Consider the following 12,944-nt stretch of genomic DNA (forward strand, 5'->3'; position numbering starts at 1 on the left):
AGTGTAGGGAGCCAGAGACTCTTTTCCCCAGGGTAAAAATGTCAAATACTAGAGAGCATGCTTTTAAGTGATGAAATGCTTTGAGAGGTTGGTCATGACTAGATTGAACTCCTGCCTCAGCAAGGACCTGGACCCATTGCAATTTGCCTATCGCCACAATAGGTCAACGGCAGATGCAATCTCAATGGCTCTCCACACGGCTTTAGACCACCTGGACAACACATACACCTAGGTTCATTGACTATAGCTCAGCGTTAATACCATCGTTCCCACAATCCTGATTGAGAAGTTACAGAACCTGGGCCTCTGTACCTCCCTCTGCCATTGGATCCTTGATTTCCTAACCAGAAGACCACAGTCTGTGCGGGTTGGTGATGATATTTCCTCCTCGCTGACGATCAACACTGGCACACCTCAGGGGTGTGTGCTAAGCCACTGCTCTGCTCTCTCGCATTGTTGGTAGAATCTCAGATTGAGATGAGAGGGTGTACAGGAGTGCGATATACCAGCCAGTGGAGTGGTTCTGCAGCAACAGCCTTGCACTCAATGTCAGTGACATGGAAGAGCTGATTGTGGACTTCGGAAGGGTAGACAAGGGGTCACGAACCAATCCTCACAGAGGGATCAGAAGTGGACAGAGTGAGCAGTTTCAAGCATATGGGCATCAAGATCCCTGAGGATCTAACCTGGGCCCAACATGTTGATGTAGTTATAAAGATGGCAAGACAGCGGCTACACTTCATTAGGAGTTTGAAGACAATTGGTATATCAACAAATACACTCAAAATCCACGGAGAGCATTCTGACAGGCTGCATCACTGTCTGGTATGGGGGTGGTGGGGGGGGTGGCTACTGCACCGGACCAAAAGAAGCTGCAGAGGGTTGTAAATGTAGTCAGCTCCATCTTGGGTACTAGCCTACAAAGTATCCAGGACATCTTCAGGGAGCGGTGTCTCAGAAAGGCAGCGTCCATTACTAAGGACCCCCAGCACCCAGGGCATGCCCTTTTCTCACTGTTACCATCAGGTAGGAGATACAGAAGCCTGAAGGAACACACTCAGCGATTCAGGAACAGCTTCTTCCCCTCTGCCATCCAACTCCTAAATGGACATTGAAGCTGGGAACACTACCTCACCTTTCTAATATATATTATTTCTGTCTTATTGCATGATTTTAATATATTCAAAGTACGTATACTGCTATTTATTTATTTATTGTTTCATTTTTTCTTCTATATTATGTATTGCATTGAACTGCTGCTACTGAGTTAACAAATTTCACGTCACATGCCGGTGATAATAAACCGGATTCTGATAATATTCAATACTGGTTCTGTTCCGAAAGTCGCTCGGTAGAAAATCCAGAGCCCCAAAACACAGCCCTGTTGTTCCAGTGTTGGAGGGTGGTTCCTTGAGTGTACAACTAACCAGAAGGTTAAGTGACAAGCAACACGCACAAAGCGCTGGAGGAACTGATGAAGAGGAATAGACAGAGTGGACAGCCTGCGCCTCTTCCCCAGGGCACCACTGCTCAGTACAAGAGGGCATGGCTTTAAGGTAAGGGGAGGGAAGTTCAAGGGGGATATTAGAGGAAGGTTTTTCACTCAGAGAGTGGTTGGTGCGTGGAGTGCACTGCCTGAGTCGCTGGTGGAGGCAGATACACTAGTGAAATTTAAGAGTCTACTAGACGGGTATATGGAGGAATTTAAGGTGGGGGGTTATATGGGAGGCAGGGTTTAAGGGTCGTCACAACATTGTGGGCCGAAGGGCCTGTACTGTGCTGTTTTGTTCTATGTATCAGCCCAAAACATTGACTGTACTCTTTCCCATAGACGCTGCCTGGCCTGCTGAGTTCCTCTGGCATTTTGTGTGTGTTGCTCGGATTTCCAGCATCTGCAGATTTTCCCCTTGTCTGAGGCTAAATAACAAAAGAGATCTGTCCCGGGCCGTGCGTTCACAGGAGATCCTGCAGACGCTGCAAAGACAAGATGCTGGAGGCACTCGGTGGGTAGATGATAGACTGAGACTCTCTGGGACTGGAAAGGGTCGGGGGCAGAGGCCAGAATGAGGCGGAGCAGTGCAAGTCGGAGATCACAGAGAGAGGGAGTCTCCACTCCCTACATTTCCAGTCCTGATGTTGACTGTTTATTCCTCTCCACTGATGTGGAATTATGAATTAATTGGCAGGAATAGATCTTTAATCTAATAACAGGAACATGGATCTGTTTTCAGACATCTTCTATGGAGGTTAATAAACAGTGCGTGTTTCAGACAAAGATGCTTCATCAGGACTGGGAAGGAGGTGGGGGGGGGGGGTGAAAGCCAGAATAAGAAGGCGAGGGGACGGGAAGGAGTTCAAGTTGGCAGGTGAGCGGTGAGACCAGGTGAGGAGAAAGGTGGGTGGGGGTGAGGGGATGAAGTAAGCAGTTGAGAGGAGAGAGGTGGGAAAGGTAAAGGACCCTCCCCACCTTTTTATTCTGGCTTCTTCCCCCTCCCTTTCCAGTCCTGATGAAGTGTCTCATTGCGAAATGTCAACTGGTTATTCCCTTCCACAGATAACAGCCCAACCTGCTGAGTTCCTCCGGCATTTTGAATGCATTGTTCAAATTTTCCTACATCTGCAGAACCTTTATTGTCTTTTTCACTGTGTAGTTTCAATGGAACAGAACGTCCCACACCCAGTGATCAGTTTTACAAGCAGCGAAGTGTCAGTTGGAAGTTTAATTTTATACAGGGTTTGTTTCCTGAAGACGGGTTCTCTTTTTAGTTCATCCTCAGTTATGCTATCCATAATATCACAACTCCACAATGATTCCTGACACACTTTCCTCCATGTCCATCCTGAGCCAGGAGGAAGGGGGCCTCAGGTCCTCCGCAGCAGGAATGCCTGGAAGCTGAGGGAGTCCAGCTCGCTCCAGGCAATGCCCCGGGCGAGCTCCACCCACACCGTGTCCCCTGCCCCAAGCTGCATGATGGCGCTGCCCGAGGAGGTCTGCTGCTGTGACCGCCCCAGCCGGCTCTGGATGTATCTCTCGATCACCCCGTTCTTCATGAGCTGTACGAACGACTCCACCGTGACCCGCCTCCCCAGCAGCGAGAAGGTGAAGGAGTAGACCCCCGCCACGGGGGCTGTGAAGATGCCAAAGGTGGGATCATAACCTAGGCCCTCGTTGAGCAGGACACTGTCATAGGTCAGCGTGTTCAGCGAGCTGGGGTTCCTTCCGAAGGAGACTCGCGAGTTGAAGACAACCCTCGGCACATCTGCAAGCAGGAATTGACAGCGAGTGAGACTGGAGGGAGTTCATCCTTACGTGGGAATTACAGCCTTGAAAATAAGTCTGCAGTTCCCGGTGCCCTGGTAAAGCAGCCAGCATAATCAATTACCCCACCCACTCTAGACATTCTCCCTCTCCCATGGGGCAGAAGATACAAATGCCTGAGAGCACGTATCACCAGGCTCAAGGACAGCTTCTACCCCAATTAGAAGACTATTCAATTGTCCCCTAGTATGATAAATTGGATTCTTGACCTCATAACCTACCTTGTTATGGCTTCACACCTTGTTGCCTGCCTGCACTGCTCTTTCTTTGTAGCTGTTACACTTTATTCTGTATTCTGTTATTGTTCTACCCCAATGCACTGTGAAGTGATCTGATCTGTATGGACAGTGAACAAGACAGGTTTTTCACTAAATGTCGGTACGTGTGACAATGATAAACCGACTTACCAAATTTTCTTATCCATATACCTATTCAAGTGTCCTCTAAATGATGTTAATATATCTATTTCAACCACTTCCTCTGGCAGCTTGTTCCATACACCCACCAACTTCAAGGAGAAAAAGTCGCCCCCTCAGGCTCCTATTAAATCTCTCCACTCTCGCTTTAAGCTGTGCCCTCTAGTTCTTGTTTCAATCAGTATTGTGACCAGATTTGCACACGATACTCAACCCATGTTAACAGCTTGGATGAGCGTGCAACTGCTGTGCTCTCCAAGTTTGCCAATTACATCAGAATTGATGGTGTGGTGGATGGTGAAGAAGGTTGTCTAAGGGGAAGTGGGTTGAGAAATGGCAGGTGGAGTCTAACTTGGATGAGTGTGAGCTGTACTTTGGGAAGTTAAACCAGGACAGAACCTGAATGTTAAATGGCAGGGCCCTGGGAATGTTTGAGACCAGAGAGACGTTAGCGTACACACTCAATGGCCACTTCATTAGGTACCGGAAGGGAACCCGGTGCGATCAAGTCTCGATGTGTTTTGTGTTCAGAAATGCTCTTTAGCACACCACTGTTGTAACGTGTGGTTATCTAAGTTGCAGTTGCCTTCCTGTCAGCTAGAATCAGTCTGGCCATCCTTGTCTGACCTCCCTCATTGACAAGGCGTTTTCACTCACAGAGCTGCCCCTCGCTGTTCTCTATAAACTCTAGAGACCCTCGTGCATGAAAATCCCAGGAGATCAGCAGTTTTGGGGATACTCAAGCCACCCCATCTGGCACCAATAACTATTTTACAGTCAAGGTCACTAAGATCATATTTCTTCCCCATTCTGATGTTTGTTCTAAACCATGGCTGCCTGCCTTAATACATCGATTTGCTGTCATATGATTGTCTGTTTAGGTATTTGCAAATGTACAGGTGTATTGTGTATTTAGTATTTTAGTAGTATTTGAATAATATTGTAAGTACAATGTTTGATTAACCATTCTTGTCTATTTATATAAATTATTATGCATTATATGTAAAAATAAGTGAATTACATACACCATGACACTTCCGTGTCCTACGTGTGCACGGTGCTTAAAGTAAAGAAGATGAACTAAGACTCCCTGGCTCTCTCGTTTTCTTTTCAATTAGCTTGTTACGTTTTGGAGTTTCAGTACAAAACACAGCAGAGGTGCCGAGGTACTTTTATAGCGAAACCCAAGACAGCAACCTACCTGTTGAAGTGTAGTGAGATATTCGAGCTTAGAAAAAAAGTGCAGCACTCTTCCTTCGCGAGAGAGAAACAGTCAAGTAAAATAAAGCAGCACATCCGGCAAGGACATCCCACAAAGGGGAGAAAGTTGGTCAAGTTTTTAAAAAAAAGACAGGTTACAGAAGGATTCACAGAGAATGAGTGCCAGGTGATAATAATAATAAGAACAGAAATGGCTGGCTACATTGGAAAGTTAGACACGTTTTATTACATGTCAGATAACTGGAATATGATTACTCAGCTAATTGTGCAAATGGAATAGCCAGTGAGAAACAAATGCCAGTTTTGCTGAGTACGTTGGGTGGAAGAGCTCAGGAGCTTGACTGCTTCGACCAAACCAGCCAAAATGAGCTTTGCTGATATTGTGAAAGTACTGCAAGAACATTTAGAACAGAAGCCATTGTTGATCAGAATGCTTCGGGTTTTGTCAGTGGAATCGAAAGGGGTGGGGGGGGGGTCTGTTTCAAAGTATGTGGTTGAATTGAAGAAGTTGCCAGTTCAGTCATGAGCTTAGTGACACACTGTGAGATCATTAGCTTGTGGAATCTTACAAGAAAGCATTCGAAACCAGCTCCTAACTAAGCGCATCTTACATTGAAAAGAGCAGTTGAAATAGCTGTATCAATAGAAACAGCAGACGTACACAATTGAGCTGCAGTCATGAATGAAAGTGAGATGAATAAAATTGCAACGTCTGAACAGAAACTGGCCCGGCCAATCAGATTGTGTTACCGTGTGGCAGGGGCCGGTATTCACTGGATTTACAGGTGAAACTTGCAGAAAGTGCAACAAACAAGGACACATACAAAGAGCATGTTGGGCAGGCAGAAATAAGTAGAGAAAAAGATCAAGTTGTGGTTCCAAGAAGAGCATTAAACTGCACACTGTTGCTGAAAAATCTGATGATGAGAGTGACTGAGTAGCCTTGAGAGTTTCAATGTGAAAACTAACGATAGACCCGCAATATGGTTTACACCAGCAGTGAACAGCAAATTAATTAAAATGAAATTGGACAGTGGCTCTGCTGTTTCATTCATTCCACAAAGTGGGCATTTCGAAGATACGAAACTGAAGCCTGTAGGTATCCAACAAAGAAATTATACTGGAGAAAAGATAATTCCTGTGGAAATGACATTCATAACTGTGAAATAAAGCAGTCAGCAAGCCACTTTGGTCTTGTATGTGGTACAAACAAGAGGACCAACATTGTGGGGTTAGAATTGGCTGAGACAACTACAACTTGTTTGGAGATCCATCCACCATTTGCATGCCACATCCCCTGCAAACGCCAACTGAAAGCGATTTAAGAAAGTTTCTGGGTGATGCTAAAACTGCCTTCATGCTGTACACCTTGAACCGCTGCCCAAGAGAGTGCAAACAGCGGTTGGTGTCAACCTCTGTGCCTGTGGTTGGAAATTGCATTGGACCATGCTGCTCGGAGAAAGTGTGAAAGTGACAAAAGCAATGATTCAACACTTTTGTAGGCAGCATATCTGAGAAAGCTCCTGTCACGTTAATCAGGCAGTAACTTGCAAAACCTTGCTTGGTTCTAAGTTGGAAGAAAGCTTAGGGAGCTTCAGGAAAGTTGCAAGCATTCGGCGCTTGTGAGTATAAAGGACCAGAGTCTCCTCTGTGTGCATTAAGGTTATTGCATGAACTTCGAGTAGCTGTTTGCACTGTTTTGTGCAGGTCTTGTAGCTTTAGTTTTTGGTCTTGTTTTTGTCTGGTGGATTTGGAGCTCCTTTCCAGGGAACGCGCTAAGACGGTAGCGTGATATTAATATGCAACAGCCTCTCCGGACTCTGGATTGGGGATTGCCAAACATTACGTGGATTTTCTGGTGTAGTCTGTTTTGTCGTGTGCTTTTGTGATATCATTCTGGAGGAACGTTGTCTCATTTTTTAAACTGCATTGCAGTTGTGGTTTCTAAATGACAATAAACTGAATCTGAGTCTGAAGAACCCAGCTGGATGAATGGAAGGCCAGAAAGAAAGGAGTGAGTGGAGAATCAGAAACAGAGGATTTGTGAGATGTTGTTGCGGATGAAGAAACCGAGGGGAGAGATCAGATCGTAACGGGAGCGATGGTGGGATCAGTAATTGAATACGTCAGTGAAGTAAATGCACCCTTCCCAAGATCAAGATGCACAAAGTAGAAGAGGAAAAAAGGCGTCCAGAGCTGTCCAAACCGCTTCCTGCAGTCTCAGAGTCCACTTGTAGAGCCACCGCAGAGGAGCCCCCGAACATGAGTAGTCTCATCTGCCAGGCAGAGTGACCTCCGTTGACAGGGAGGACATTATCACACGAGAGTAAGAAAGCCTCCACAGCGAGTTGGAGTTTATAGCTAAGCAGGGAGGACTGTTGTGTATATACTTCAGCAGTATTTGAGCAATATTGTAAATATTTTGTTCGATTAAACATTCTTGTTCACTTAAATAATTCATTCTGTATTACCTGTAAAAATAAGTGAATTGCATACATCTCGACTCTACCATGACTCTACATCTGCTTGCCTCGCTTAAAGTAACTAAAACAAACCAAGACCTGCATTCCCGTCTCTCTACTTTTCCTTTCAATTAGCTCCTTATCTTTTGGAATTTTGGAATAAGGTGGCCACTGAGAAAGTACAGTACTGTCTGTCGGTACATGTGACAGTAGTAAACCAGTTTACCAACGTGTAGAGACAAGAGATTCTGCAGATGCTGGAAATCTCAAGCAACTCACAGAAAATGCTGGAGGATCTCAGCAGGTCAGGCAGCATCCATGCAGGAAAATGGACAGCTGATCTTTTGGGCCACAACCCTTCATCAGGACTAGAAAGGAAGGGGTAGAAACCAGAATAAATGGGATGTCCATTTCCCGCCATAGATGCTGCCTGACTATAAAACCATAAGGCATAGGAACAGAATTAGGCCATACAGCCCATCGAGTCCGCTCTGTCATTTAATCGTGGCTAATTTATTACCCCTCTCAACCCCATTCTCCTTGGCTTCTTCTCTGTAACCTTCGACACCCTTACTGATGAGGAACCTATCAACATCCACTTTAAATATACCCAATTCCTCCAGAGACATGTGTGGCAATAAATTCCTGACCTGCTGAGTTTCCCCAGCATTTAGTGAGGACCAACCCATTCTTGTTGCAGCCTTTACGAGTCTCCCTCACTCCCTCCTTGCTGTTCTCCCAAACCGTGGGGCCAGTCAATCAGGTGTCACTTATTTCAAAGGGGGCAATTAGGAATGTGCAAAAATTTCAGCAAGATTCAATAAAACGAACGAGAAAGGTGCTTTAGCTGCAGATCACTGCTTCACTGGTGAACTCCTTAATCAATTTGGCAGGGATATTGCAAGTACTTACAGTTGTGGAGGGCAGAAACCTCCTGCTCAATGCGGGAGATCTTCAGTTTGAGAGATATGATGTCCTGTGTCTTATTCATCATATCTTGTATATCTTGAAAGGACACCTAAAAGAATTTAGAACCAGGGTACAGTCCACTCTTTCTGTGCCGCGACGGGGGGAGGGGCCGTGAGGTGGGATCGCTGTAGGAGGGACGGTGAGGAGGGATCGCTGTGGGAAGGGCGGTGAGGAGGGATTGCTGTGGGGAGGGACGGTGAGGAGGGATTGCTGTAGGGGGGGCGGTGAGATGGGATTGCTGTGGGAGGGGCGGTGAGGAGGGATCGCTGTGGGGAGGACGGTGAGGAGGGATCGCTGTGGGAAGGGCGGTGAGGAGGGATTGCTGTGGGGAGGGACGGTGAGGAGGGATCGCTGAGGGAGGGACGGTGAGGAGGGATCGCTGTGGGGAGGGACGGTGAGGAGGGATCGCTGAGGGAGGGACGGTGAGGAGGGATCGCTGTGGGAGGGACGGTGAGGAGGGAGAGCTGTGGGAGGGGTGGTGAGGAGGGATCGCTGTGGGAGGGACGGTGAGGTGGGATCGCTGTGGGAGGGACGGTGAGTAGGGATCGCTGTGGGAGGGGTGGTGAGGAGGGATCGCTGTGGGAGGGACGGTGAGGAGGGATCGCTGTGGGGAGGGACGGTGAGGAGGGATCGCTGTGGGGAGGGACGGTGAGGTGGGATCGCTGTGGGAGGGACGGTGAGGAGGGATCGCTGTGGGAGGGACGGTGAGGAGGGAGAGCTGTGGGAGGGACGGTGAGGAGGGATCGCTGTGGGAGGGACGGTGAGGTGGGATCGCTGTGGGAGGGACGGTGAGGAGGGAGAGCTGTGGGAGGGACGGTGAGGAGGGAGAGCTGTGGGAGGGACGGTGAGGAGGGATTGCTGTGGGGGAGCGGTGAGGAGGGAGAGCTGTGGGAGGGACGGTGAGGAGGGATTGCTGTGGGAGGGGTGGTGAGGAGGGATCGCTGTGGGAGGGGCGGTGAGGAGGGATCGCTGTGGGGAGGGACGGTGAGGAGGGATCGCTGTGGGAGGGACGGTGAGGAGGGAGAGCTGTGGGGGGGACGGTGAGGAGGGAGCGCTGTGGGAGGGACGGTGAGGAGGGATCACTGTGGGAGGGACGGTGAGGAGGGATCACTGTGGGAGGGGTGGTTGAGGAGGGAGTGCTGTCGGAGAGGGGGTGAGGAGGGATCGCTGTGGGGAGGAACGGTGAGGAGGGATCGCTGTGGGAGGGGCGGTGAGGAGGGATCGCTGTGGGAGGGACGGTGAGGAGGGAGCGCTGTGGGAGAGACGGTGAGGAGGGATCGCTGTGGGGAGGAACGGTGAGGAGGGAGAGCTGTGGGAGGGACGGTGAGGAGGGATCGCTGTGGGAGGGACGGTGAGGAGGGAGCGCTGTGGGAGGGACGGTGAGGAGGGAGCGCTGTGGGACGGGCGGTGAGGAGGGATTGCTGTGGGAGGGACGGTGAGGAGGGAGCTCTGTGGGAGGGGCGGTGAGGAGGGATCGCTGAGGGAGGGGCGGTGAGGAGGGATCGCTGTGGGAGGGACGGTGAGGAGGGAGCGCTGTGGGAGGGACGGTGAGGAGGGAGCGCTGTGGGAGGGGCGGTGAGGAGGGATTGCTGTGGGGAGGGACGGTGAGGAGGGATCGCTGAGGGAGGGACGGTGAGGAGGGAGAGCTGTGGGAGGGACGGTGAGGAGGGATTGCTGTGGGAGGGACGGTGAGGAGGGATTGCTGTGGGGAGGGACGTTGAGGTGGGATCTCTGTGGGAGGGGTGGGGAGGAGGGATCGCTGTGGGAGGGGCTGTGAGGAGGAAGCGCTGTGGGAGGGGCGGTGAGGTGGGATCGCTGTGGGGAGGGACGGTGAGGAGGGAGCGCTGTAGGGAGGGGCAGTGAGGAGGGAGCGCTGTGGGAGGGAGGGTGAGGAGGGATTGCTGTGGGGAGGGAAGGTGAGGTGGGATCGCTGTGGGAGGGGTGGGGAGGAGGGATCGCTGTGGGAGGGGCAGTGAGGAGGGAGCGCTGTGGGAGGGGCGGTGAGGTGGGATCGCTGTGGGAGGGAGGGTGAGGAGGGATTGCTGTGGGAGGGACGGTGAGGAAGGATTGCTGTGGGGAGGGACGGTGAGGAGGGATCGCTGTGGGAGGGACGGTGAGGAGGGATCGCTGTGGGAGGGAAGGTGAGGTGGGATCGCTGTGGGAGGGACGGTGAGGAGGGATCGCTGTGGAGGGACGGTGAGGTGGGATCTCTGTGGGAGGGGTGGGGAGGAGGGATCGCTGTGGGAGAGACGGTGAGGAGGGAGCGCTGTAGGAGGGGTGGTGAGGTGGGATTGCTGTGGGAGGGACGGTGAGGAGGGATCGCTGTGGGAGGGACGGTGAGTAGGGATTGCTGTGGGAGGGACGGTGAGGAAGGATCGCTGTGGGAGGGGACGGTGAGGAAGGATCGCTGTGGGGGGGACGGTGAGGAGGGAGAGCTGTGGGAGGGACGGTGAGGTGGGATCGCTGTGGGGAGGGACGGTGAGGTGGGATCGCTGTGGGAGGGACGGTGAGGAGGGATCGCTGTGGGAGGGGTGGTGAGGAGGGATCGCTGTGGAGGGACGGTGAGGAGGGATCGCTGTGGGGAGGGAAGGTGAGGTGGGATCGCTGTGGGAGGGACGGTGAGGAGGGATCGCTGTGGGAGGGAAGGTGAGGTGGGATCGCTGTGGAGGGACGGTGAGGAGGGATCGCTGTGGGGGGGACGGTGAGGTGGGATCGCTGTGGGGGGGCGGTGAGGTGGGATCGCTGTGGGAGGGACGGTGAGGTGGGATCGCTGTGGGGAGGCGGTGAGGAGGGATCGCTGTGGGGGGACGGTGAGGAGGGATCGCTGTGGGAGGGACGGTGAGGAGGGATCGCTGTGGGAGGGGCGGTGAGGAGGGATCGCTGTGGGAGGGACGGTGAGGTGGGATCGCTGTGGGGGCGCGGTGAGGAGGGATTGCTGTGGGAGGGGCGGTGAGTAGGGATCGCTGTGGGAGGGACGGTGAGGTGGGATCGCTGTGGGGGGGCGGTGAGGAGGGATTGCTGTGGGGGGGGCGGTGAGGAGGGATTGCTGTGGGAGGGGCGGTGAGGTGGGATCACTGTGGAGAGGGGACGGTGAGGAGGGATTGCTGTGGGAGGGGCGGTGAGGTGGGATCACTGTGGAGAGGGGACGGTGAGGAGGGAGAGCTGTGGGGAGGACGGTGAGGAGGGAGTGCTGTGGGAGGGGCGGTGAGGAGGGATCGCTGTGGGAGGGACGGTGAGGAGGGATCACTGTGGGGGGACGGTGAGGAGTGATCGCTGTGGGAGGGACGGTGAGGAGGGATCGCTGTGGGAGGGACGGTGATGTGGGATCGCTGTGGGAGGGACGGTGAGGAGGGATCGCTGTGGGGAGGGACGGTGAGGAGGGATCACTGTGGGGAGGGACGGTGAGGAGGCATCGCTGTGGGAGGGACGGTGATGTGGGATCGCTGTGGGAGGGACGGTGAGGAGGGATCGCTGTGGGGAGGGACGGTGATGTCGGATCGCTGTGCGAGGGACGGTGAGGAGGGATCGCTGTGGTGAGGGACGGTGAGGAGGGATCGCTGTGGGAGGGGACGGTGAGGAGGGATCGCTGTGGGGAGGGACGGTGATGTGGGATCGCTGTGGGAGGGACGGTGAGGAGGGATTGCTGTGTGGGGGTGGTGAGGAGGGATCACTGTGGGAGGGGCGGTGAGGAGGGATCGCTGTGGGAGGGACGGTGAGGTGGGATCGCTGTGGGAGGGGCGGTGAGGAGGGATCGCTGTGGGAGGGACGGTGAGGTGGGATCGCTGTGGGAGGGGCGGTGAGGAGGGATCGCTGTGGGAGGGACGGTGAGGAGGGATTGCTGTGTGGGGGTGGTGAGGAGGGATCGCTGTGGGAGGGACGGTGAGGAGGGATTGCTGTGTGGGGGTGGTGAGGAGGGATCGCTGTGGGAGGGACGGTGAGGAGGGATTGCTGTGTGGGGGTGGTGAGGAGGGATCGCTGTGGGAGGGACGGTGAGGAGGGATCGCTGTGGGAGGGACGGTGAGGAGGGAGCGCTGTGGGAGGGGCGGTGAGGTGGGATCGCTGTGGGAGGGACGGTGAGGAGGGATCGCTGTGGGGGGGACGGTGAGGAGGGAGCGCTGTGGGAGGGACGGTGAGGAGGGATTGCTGTGGGGGTCGGTGAGGAGGGATCGCTGTGGGGAGGGACGGTGAGGAGGGATCGCTGTGGGGAGGGACGGTGAGGAGGGAATGCTGTGGGAGGGGACGGTGAGGAGGGATCGCTGTGGGGAGGGACGGTGAGGAGGGAATGCTGTGGGAGGGGACGGTGAGGAGGGATCGCTGTGGGAGGGACGGTGAGGTGGGATCGCTGTGGGAGGGACGGTGAGGAGGGATCGCTGTGGGAGGGGGTGAGGAGGGATCGCTGTGGGAGGGACGGTGAGGAGGGATTGCTGTGGGAGGGACGGTGAGGAGGGATCGCTGTGGGAGGGACGGTGAGGAGGGATTGCTGTGTGGGGGTGGTGAGGAGGGATTGCTGTGGGAGGGACGGTGAGGAGGGATTGCTGTGTGGGGGTGGTGAGGAGG

General features: G+C 53.2%; 1 protein-coding gene across 1 annotated transcript in view; it reads right to left on the reverse strand.

The window, feature by feature from the left end:
• Positions 1-1,234: 1,234 nt before the first annotated feature.
• The window catches only part of LOC140737808 (complement C1q tumor necrosis factor-related protein 3-like), a 93,110-nt gene continuing 81,400 nt past the window's right edge, over positions 1,235-12,944 (reverse strand). Inside the window, exons 3-4 of the mRNA XM_073064508.1 lie at positions 8,331-8,436; positions 1,235-3,260 (exon numbers count right to left, since the gene is read on the reverse strand). Of these exons, the coding sequence (XP_072920609.1) occupies positions 2,863-3,260; positions 8,331-8,436 (504 nt within the window). The 3' untranslated portion in view covers positions 1,235-2,862. The remainder of the gene's footprint in view (positions 3,261-8,330; positions 8,437-12,944) is intronic.

This window comes from Hemitrygon akajei, chromosome 1, assembly GCF_048418815.1.
Source record: "Hemitrygon akajei chromosome 1, sHemAka1.3, whole genome shotgun sequence".
Classification (NCBI taxonomy): domain Eukaryota; kingdom Metazoa; phylum Chordata; class Chondrichthyes; order Myliobatiformes; family Dasyatidae; genus Hemitrygon; species Hemitrygon akajei.